The 9,117-nt window shown below is 53.8% G+C and overlaps 2 protein-coding genes across 10 annotated transcripts in view; both read left to right on the top strand.

Annotated features, from left to right (window-relative positions):
- Ccdc9 (coiled-coil domain containing 9) overlaps positions 1 to 5,678 on the top strand; it is a 12,906-nt gene extending 7,228 nt beyond the window's left edge. For 4 of the 9 annotated variants that reach the window (XM_021168059.2, XM_029479931.1, XM_029479932.1 and 1 more), the window contains exons 8-14: positions 918 to 1,099; positions 2,671 to 2,717; positions 2,815 to 2,950; positions 3,148 to 3,241; positions 3,337 to 3,709; positions 4,078 to 4,194; positions 5,032 to 5,507. In XM_021168059.2, coding sequence (XP_021023718.1) covers positions 918 to 1,099; positions 2,671 to 2,717; positions 2,815 to 2,950; positions 3,148 to 3,241; positions 3,337 to 3,709; positions 4,078 to 4,194; positions 5,032 to 5,135 — 1,053 coding nt within the window. In that variant the 3' untranslated portion in view covers positions 5,136 to 5,507. Of the gene's footprint in view, positions 1 to 917; positions 1,100 to 2,670; positions 2,718 to 2,814; positions 2,951 to 3,147; positions 3,242 to 3,333; positions 3,984 to 4,077; positions 4,195 to 5,031; positions 5,508 to 5,530 lie in introns of those variants that run through there. The other 5 variants (XM_029479938.1, XM_029479937.1, XM_029479936.1 and 2 more) reach the window with 5 other exon arrangements.
- A 69-nt stretch (positions 5,679 to 5,747) lies between these two features.
- On the top strand, positions 5,748 to 7,444 carry Inafm1 (InaF motif containing 1). The gene has a single exon (XM_021168062.2). The coding sequence runs from the start codon at positions 6,162 to 6,164 to the stop codon at positions 6,546 to 6,548; it is 387 nt and encodes a 128-aa protein (XP_021023721.1). The 5' UTR covers positions 5,748 to 6,161; the 3' UTR covers positions 6,549 to 7,444.
- The last annotated feature ends 1,673 nt before the right edge of the window (positions 7,445 to 9,117 follow it).

Here is a 9,117-nt window from a genome sequence, read left to right as displayed (position 1 = left end):
CACTCGGGAGGCAGAGGCAGGCGGATTTCTGAGTTTGAGGCCAGCCTGGTCTACAGAGTGAGTTCCAGGACAGCCAGGGCTACACAGAGAAACCCTCAGGGGAAAAAAAAAAAAACAAAAAACCAAAGTGCTCTTGTGAGTACTCATTTCCAGAACCCACACTGGGCAAGTCATGATTGCCTGTAACGCCAGCTCCAGAGCACCCGGCACCCTGTTCTGGCCTCTGGGTGCCTGTACACACATGGCTTATGTTCAAACAGACACAGACACATGCACATGGTATATATAGGAAAATGATAAAAATGTATCTTAAAAAAGGAAAGATAGGGAGAAGCACCAGTGGGTAAGAGTGCTTGGCACATAAGCAGTAGGACTGACCTGGGTTTGAACCCCCAGCACTCATGTGAAAAAGGTTGAGTATGGCTCCATGCATGCCTAGGGATGGACACAGGAAGATCATAGCTAGCCTAAGTCAGAGTCCCTGCTTCAAGGGAATATGCTGGAGGGTGACAGAGCAGGACAAGCCTCTGGCCTTCACACATATACCACCAAATGGAAGTGCTTAATTCTAGAAAGATGAGATCTGGCACTCGGGGGGTGGAGGCAGGCCAGTCTGGTGTGGGCATTTTCTCAACTGAGATTCCCTCTTCCCAAATACCTGTAGCTTGTGTCAAGTTGACATCAAACTAGCACAAGAAGTTTAAGGCCATCCTCTTTAGCTCTATAGTGAGTTTGAGGCAGCCACCCTGGGCTATATGAGATCCTGTCTAAAACCAAAAATTTAAGAGCTCCATTCTGAGGAGGCCACTTCAGCCAGATACTTGTTGCTTGTCTGTCCTTGTTCTGCATGGGGGTGAGGTGGGGTGGGGGCAGAGCATGGAGAGGAGCTGGAGACTGATTGGCTGTGGTGCTGGCAGGGCCGCAGGGCTGGCCTGGGCAGTGGAGGTGACATGACAATGTCCATGACGGGCCGGGAGAGGTCAGAGTACCTGCGCTGGAAGCAGGAGAGGGAGAAGATCGACCAGGAACGTCTGCAGCGACACCGCAAGCCCACCGGGCAGTGGCGGCGGGAGTGGGATGCCGAGAAGACCGATGGCATGTGAGTTAGTCTTCTTCCTGCTGGGTGCTGCTTCCAGCCACTTTCTCATCCTCATGGGTATTGGTGATGTTTGCTACAGCTGGCCATGTCTCAGTGGTGTGTGGAAGCCTGCCTTTCCTTTTCTCCTTTTGTTACTGGGGATTGAACCTATGGCCTCTGGCATGCTGAAAGTGCTGCAGTGTTAAACTAGGCTCCCAGAACCTCACTGTGGGAATTCTATACAGGTGCTCTACTACTGACCCATCTCTATAGCTCCCATTCTCCATACATTTATGTTTGAGTGTTTTGTCTGCATATATGTTTGTGCACTGTGTGCATGCCTGGTGCCCATGGAGGTTGCAAGACAGCATCAGATCCCCTGAAACTGGAGTTAGAGGGTTAGGCACTGGGAGATGAACCTGCGTCCTCCGGAAGAGCAGCCAGTTAGCTGAGCCAGGTCTCTGTCCTTTTACCTTTTTACTTTTTGAGGCAGTATGTTTACTAGGCTGGCTTTGATCTTTCAGTCTTCCTGCCTCAGCCTCTTTTTATTATATTTCATGTAATTTGTTTTGCTTTTCTGTGTATCCCTGGCTATTCTGGAACTCAGAGAGATCTGCCTGGCTGGGATTAAAAGCCATGCACTGCCATGCCCTTCCAATTGGCTTGTGTGTTTTTATTTATTGAGAGGACAAGAAAGCACAGAAGACAGCTCGTAGGGGAAAGTTCTACGGTATAGGTCTGGGGATTAGTGGCAGTCACCTTTACCTGTTGAGCTGTTTTGCTAGCCCACTACCTCAGCTTAAGTGCTGTGATTATAGGCTGTGCAGAGCTCAGGTGGGCACAGAATTCAATATCTTCCAGCCTTGGCCTCACAGATGTCCAGCTTGTATAAGGAAAGTTTTGTCATGTGCTTACATGCCTGCTGGGTTGTTTTGACCCAGGTTAGCACAAGACTCTAGGTCTCCAAGGCTCTGTACCTCCCTGTACGATGAGCTCCACAGATGTTCCACAAGGTCCAGCCAGCACAGGGCAAGGGATGAGGAAAACCTACAGCTGCTGACCCCGAGTGGCTGTCTTCCCTGGGTTCCCTCAGCCTGCTTCCCTGGAGATTGGTGGTGGCAGAGTGATATTCTTTAGTGTTTACAAGGCCTCAAGGACAGCCTGAACCCAGGCTGAATTCTCCTGCCTCCACCTCTGAAATGCTAGGATCCCAAGCCTGGCCCAGTTATGTTCCCCCTCTGTTTTGAAAATGCATGGAGTGTGTTCATTCTGGGATGCAGGCTGAGGGCAGCAACCCTAGGAGACCTGCCTATCTTGGCATGTTAGGCACACAGGTGCAGAGGTCAGTAAGGAAGTGATCCGTCTTTCCAGCCTCTACATTTTTGTTTCAGAGGCCACTTTCTGTTTCTGTGCCTGGCTTTGTCATTAGGAGACTTGGTTTGCCCCTCATCCATCATTCTACCCTCATCCCGTCTAACCCTTGGCCCCTTTGAAGCTTCTTTGGTTTGTTCTGGCCCTGCCTCTGCCCTGCTTTCTCCTTGTGCCTTTCCTTAGTTCCCTCAGCTATTGCTGCCTCTGTTCTCTTTTCCTAGGTTCAAGGATGGCCCAGCCCCTACCCATGAACTGTCCCACCGCCATGGTGAGTGTTATCTTGGAAAGGGTTAGGCAGTGGGATTTGAATGTGGCATGTGCTTTGTCCTTCTTCCCTAAATCCTTGGATCTGCATTCTGTTGTAGATGACCAAGCTTGGGCAAGACCACCTAAGCCTCCCACTTTTGGAGAGTTCCTTTCTCAGCACAAAGCTGAAGTCAGCAGCCGCAGAAGGAGAAAGAACAGCCGACCTCAGGCCAAGGTGGCCCCTCGTGCCTATAGGTGGGGTGCCCCTCCCTTGGGACATTCCCTCCTCAGCATGCTTGGGTGTGTGCAGTCCTCTCTGGCTTCAGTTTGAGGGTACAATGCTCTGTCTTGGCTCTGTGTCTCCTGTCCCCTTTGCCCTCAGTGCAACATGCCAGATGTTCTCTGAAGAGAAGTACATCCCATCCCTCACCCCTTTGCTCTGTCCACTCCAGTGACCACGATAATCGCTGGGAGACAAAAAAGGAAGCTGTGTCCTCAGCCCCCGAGTCCTCTCAGTCCATATCCCTGGAGGAGACACCCACACAGGTAAGGCAGAGCAGGTATGAGGTAGGACGTGTGCATGGGGGTTTGTGGGGTGACAGGTCCCAAGCACTTCCTTGATCTGCCTGTGTTCCCAGCAGCCTTCTGAGACCCCAGCTCCAGCTCATCGGCCCCCCGAGGAAGATGGTGAGGAAGATGTGGGGGAAGAGGAGGAGGAGGGAGAAGAGGGGGAAGATGAAGAGGATGAAGAATGGGAGGACGTGAGTGAAGATGTCACTGAGGAGGAGGAGGAGGAAGAGGAGGAAGAGTTTGAAGAGGATGAAGAGGGTCCTAAGGACCAGGAAGCAGCAACTGTGCCTGATCACCAGCCTGAAGCTGAGCCTGCTGGGAAGCCCACCTGTGAGCAGGTGGACCCTGTGCCTGCCGGGCCCCAGGAGTTGCTGTCCCCAGTCCCTGTTGAACCTCCCAGCCCCTTCTCACCCTCTGAGGACCACCAGCCTGTGTCTGACTGGGGTGAGGAGATGGAACTGAATTCTCCTGGCACTGCCCACTTACCTGGTACCCACTCTTCGGGTGAGGCCTGGCCTTTTGGAAATGCTTGAAACTGGCTGCTTGTGTGTGTGTGTGTGTGTGTGCACAAGGGTGTGGCTGTGCCCACACCTCCTTCAATCCCTGTGGCAGGGAAGGGCAGTTGGTGCCTGCTTCATGCCCTTATCTCAGTTCCCAAAGCCTGCTCTTGCTGGTTCAGAGCCTCTCTCCAATAAAAAGTTCACTTCCTTAAATGACACCTACCCCACTGTGTCCTTGAACCCCCCCTTGCTCCCCTCATATGGAGAGATGTTTGGAAAAGGAGGGGCTTGACTGAGCCTCCCCTTCTCCAGGAGGTGACCAGCCAGCCCTTGCCTCCTTGGAGAGCGGGCCCAGCTTGGCAGGAACCCCGAAGTCTGAAGAAGAGGGGCCTGAGGCATCTCCAGGTGGGATGCATGAAGCTGGTGGAGGTGGGTGGCCTGCTTGCCTTCCTTGGGGAGGGAAGGGCTTGGGGATAGAAAAGGAGTGGGTCCTGTGAGGGCTTAGAACAGGGCATGAGCTGAGCTGGTGCTGTGCTGGGTTTGGCCTGGAGTCAGGCCTTCGGGGTGCAAAGGGTGGGCCCTAAGGCCCCAGCCAGTAGAAATTGTGAATAACTTTGAACGCTGGGCAAGGAAGAAGCTGGGCTCAGGGAAGGAGCTAAAAGTGGGATTCGAAATCTGAATGTTCCCAGAGGTAAGAGGGTGACGCAATAGGATTTTGCGCTTGGAACTGGATTTTGGTTAGAGATCCTGTAAAAGCAAAACATGGTTAGTTAAAGGTAGGAACGACTTTAACTAATGAATGAGCGGGCTGTAAAGACTTATCTGAAGGCAGGGTTAGCGGTTTTGGGTCAGACCAGAGTGGGATTTTGGATCCCACGGAGTAGAAGCAAGAGACCGATCTTGGTCTCTTTAACGTGATCAGCCAGGTTACTGCTTGTGTTCATCTTTTAGTTCCCCTGCGGTAGAATAAGATGTGGAGCAGAGCCCAGGAAAGGCTGTCAAAGGAATAGTGAGAGTGGAAGCCAAGGACATCTTCAGAAAGGGGCCAGGCCAAACAGGATAGTTTGGGGTCCTGGGAGGAGTGGAGGAGCTCATTACACTAGCATTTCCCAGTAGTCAACAGGGTTAGATTGGAGGGGCTTCTGCTTCAGGGGCCTCCTGAGGGTCGAGTAAGCTGGAGGCCACGTTGTAGGTGGGTTTGACTGAGGTGCGGGATAGGGTGGTCGGGCAGGCTGGTCCTCCATTTACCGCTTTTTGTCTCCTTAGAGGTGGGCCCCGAGGGCCATGAGACGGCGGAGATCACAGACTTCCAGAGGGTGCGTTTCTGCAAGGTGGTGGCGGCTGCACCGCCGCCGGGGGCTGCCCGCTGACAGCGCCAGCAGACCAGGGTGCCTCGCTCTGCACTAACCTTCAGCTCCTCTGCTTCTGCTACACTCCGTCCAGGACAGGGTTAAACTTAGTGGGGGAGGAAGCAGGTTAGCAACGAGCCCGGCCCGAGGGGAGTCTTCTAAATTTGCTGAGGACCCAATGGTACCAGTCATACGGTACTCATCTGGCCAAACCCTCGGAGTCAGTCCCTGTGAGGCCTGGGTGTGCAGGAACCTGCAGCTAGGGCTTGAATTAAACGCGTGCTACTGCCAACCTTTGAACTGTGCTGCTAGCTGATCAGGCTAGGCTGCTGTGCTTGGCGGGCTTTGATGTGGCGGAAGAGGCGGGACGAGAGTGCTCCTCGTCATCCTCACACCTCTCCCCTCCCACCCCGCAGGCCGTCCCACAGTCCTGAAGATGCTGCTGGGAGGGGCGGCAGCACAGGTTTGCCTGGCTCCCAGGCTGGCTGCTCTCCTCCCTGCAGTCCACCCTGGATCCCTCGCCTCTAGGGAACAGAAGTTTACGCTGGTGCGGAGTTGCTGGGGAAGGGGCCAGCAGGGGTGATGGGGGGAACTGGGTCTCCAGGGACGTGAAACTGGGAGGGGCGGGGCCGGGGCTCGGTGGGCGGGGCTAGCGTTCAGAAGCTCTGTAGACCTCCCCTACAGACTAGGAACCTTAGCTCCGGCGGGCAGAGGGTTGCTAGTGTGCAGAGCTGCAGTCGGTCGAAGAAGGAAGGGGTTCGATTAGTGCGGAGAGGGCTGAGGTAGGGAACAGGAATAGGTGGTTGGAAATGTGACAGAGCTAGGGCGGGAGAAGAGCGAGTGGGCGTGGCTTTGAGGGGGTAGGGCTATGAAATCTTGATAGTGGTGGGTCAGAGGCGGTAGGGGCGTGTCTAGGATGTAGGAGTTCGGCTGAGCTGGGGTGGGGGGGAAAGCTGTCTGACAGGGCGTGGTCCTGGGAGGGGCGTGGCTTGCTTGAGGCGGTCCTGGGGTGGGGGCGGGGTCTGTGCAGGCTGAGTGGGCAGCGCGATGCGGGGCTCGAGCTGCGTGGGCAGTGGTGGCGAGAGCCCCGGTGGTACGGGGCTGAGCGAGGGGCCCCGTGGCCGATGGCTGCGGCTCGCCCCTGTCTGCGCCTACTTCCTGTGTGTGTCCTTGGCCGCTGTGCTGCTTGCTGTGTACTACGGGCTCATCTGGGTTCCCACGCGGCCGCCTGCGGGCCCTGCCGACCCCCTGCCCAGCGCTGCGGCCGCTCCGTGTGCTCGAGCAGCACCGCCCATCCCGCCTCCGGCCGCATCCTGTTTGCTAGGGGCCTCCGGCGGGCCACGACCGCAGCCAGGACTGCCACGGAGCCGCCGCCACAGCCGCCACCCAGCTCCGGGAGCGACGCGGGAGACCGCGCGCCGAGCGCCTGGATAGTCTGGCCCGCCCCCACCGTGGCCTGCGTCTGTCTATCTGCACCATCGGGCCTCGCCTGCGCGGCGCCGCCTCTCTCCTAGCCGTGGTCCTGATCCTGCCCGACCTTATTCCACCCTGCTCCTTCCCGGGACTCAGCGCTCATCTGCAATAAACTCCAGCCTCAGCTGGCTTACCTGGTCTGTGGTCGTCGGCCTCGCCCACTAGTCCCTTCTAGCTCCGTGGCCGCGCGGCCTTAAAGGCTTTCCTCTCTCTCTCATTGCTCACATGTAATTTTTGGGTTGGAATGGGGAGAAGCGGCTTGCCAGTTTTCGGGGCCATTGAAGGTCAGATACTGTAAAGGCCTTAGCAGTTTTCGGGGTGTCATCTCGTATAGCTTCGGAGACAATGGTGCGTGCTGGAAACTGCAGTTGGTATAGTTTGCAATGGCAGGGGTAGAGGATGTCACCCGTGCGCTAGCTTGACCTGGTTTGGGTGGTGACATTTGCTGCTTTGGAAGTGTGGAGCATATAGCTGAACCAAACCAAACCAAAACTGGTCTGCATTGCTGTTGGTGCCATGTTGAGAAGCTGGTGTAGCTTCTGATAAAGAAGTCATGCGATTGAGTCCATTTTCCCTTACCCATGACTGTGGCTTGGCCGTAGGCAGGCCTGGGATATACCCTGCTGGCCTGCTGCAAGAAGGGGTTTCCTTTATGGCCTGCCTTCCCCCTGGGCTGGACAGCATCAGGAACCTGAGGCCTCTTGTCAGATGGGAGTGTTACCTGCCCTGCTGGTTCCCTTCTGTCCTACCAGCATCCCCCACGGGATGATGTACAGCAATGTACTTAAACCTCTCTGGTCTTGTAAAAGGAAGACAACACATTGTTGCTCAGAATTAAACTAGTGATCGAAATCTGAGAACAGCGTTGGTTTCTGCTCTGTCTCCACTTTGTCCTTCAGCCCTTTCAGAGAGTCACAGTCTGTATCCCAGGGGATAGCCTGTCATCCCAAAGACTTGTACACCATCAAGTAGTGAGTTGGGGGGGAGGGGTCCTCTTGTCTGTCCCTTTTGGCCTCCCTTTCTGCTTCCCAGTTTTTCTTCCAGCCCCTTGGCCTCTCAACCTTTCTTGTGTCCCTCTGCTACTTTCTCTTTGCTTTTCTCTTTCTCTGTTTTTAGAGTGTCTCCATATTGTCACTGTGCTCCTGTGTCTACTGGCTCACACCGTCTCTGTAGTGCTTTCCCACTGAGTCACCCCCTCCCACTTTGTGGCAAGGGCTTTGGGTTCTCCAGCAGACCTCCTTCCTCTGTCTCCTAAGGGTTGGGATTGCAGATGTGTACCTCTCTGCGAAGTCCAGCTTGTGGGCTTTGAATTCTGACTAGCTCTGACCACTTTAACCATTTTGGGGGTGGCAGGGGTATGGAATAATTTTACCTCTCACATGATGACAAGTCAGTTCATATCAAGCTATTTATATTTTTTATTTATTCCCTCCCAGTGTGACTGTTACACACATTTTGCTGCAAAAAGACATTACCATGTCCAACAGGGGAAGTGGACAGTGCCTGCCTCAGGCCCCTGGGAGTTTGCATAATAGGTACAGAATGGCCTTTCTAAAATTGGATCAGCCTTGAGTTCTGAAATGCATCTGTCCCTGAAGACCTCAGCTAAGGGACTATGGACCTACAATTTGGCACACTGTCAAGCCTGATTTATCTTAATTGCTAGTTCAACATTTAATTAATGGTTTTGTTAAAAAAAAAACCTAATTTTCATCACCTTTATATATCTATGTATCTCCTATAATCCAAGCTGCCTTGAACTTGCTGTGTAGCAGAGGATGACATTAATGCTATGCTGATTTTTTTCCTGGGGAGACAGGAGCAAATGCCTCCTCACCCAGACAGGGCACTACCAAGTGAATTTATTTGGGGGGTGGGCATTAACTATAGGAGAGTGTGGGTGACTCAAAGACAGCTTCACCACCACAAAGCTGGATCTGCCAGATGACTGACAGTTCATACAGCTGAGACCTTGGTGTAACCTGAATGATCTACAAGCAACCGGACAGCCAGGCAGATCAGAGGCTCTGGCTCATGCTGCCACTCCAGTCATTCACATTTTCTAGAGGGTCTCATGCCTTGGAGATCACACCCTGGGCCTCCTCGGCAAGGCCATTAGAATCCTGTACCATGCCGCAGTCCTGTGGAATCAACCTCCTGCTGTTATTGCTGTTATTAGTCATGTGTGCACATGGGGAGGTTAGAGGATAACTTCTTGGAGTTGGTTTTCTTTTTCCACTATGGTACCTGGGCATTGGACTCTGGACTTTTCTGGTTTGTGCCACAGACATCTTTATTCACTGCGCCATATAGGCGGTCCTCCTGGATCTGTATAAATGACATTACGGCATGACCACCCCGTGGTATAGCTGATGGGAAGGTTTTTATTGTAGATGAGAGAAGAGAGAGAGAGAGGAGAGGGAGAGAGAGAGAGGGAGAGAGAGAGAGAGAGAGAGAGAGAGAGAGAGAGAGAGAGAGAGATCAGCCAGAGGCTTCTGGAAGAGTTTAGAACAGAGATAAGGCAGTAGCC

The sequence above is a fragment of the Mus caroli genome, chromosome 7 (genome assembly GCF_900094665.2).
Source record: "Mus caroli chromosome 7, CAROLI_EIJ_v1.1, whole genome shotgun sequence".
Lineage (NCBI taxonomy): Eukaryota > Metazoa > Chordata > Mammalia > Rodentia > Muridae > Mus > Mus caroli.
The sequence above is the reverse complement of the archived record's forward strand: the minus strand, read 5'-3'. Positions and strand labels throughout refer to the sequence as shown.

What these genes read in the sequence shown, in the direction of transcription:
- Inafm1 (XM_021168062.2), top strand. Translation starts at nt 6,162, where the DNA reads ATGCGGGGCTCGAGCTGCGTGGGCAGTGGTGGCGAGAGCCCCGGTGGT.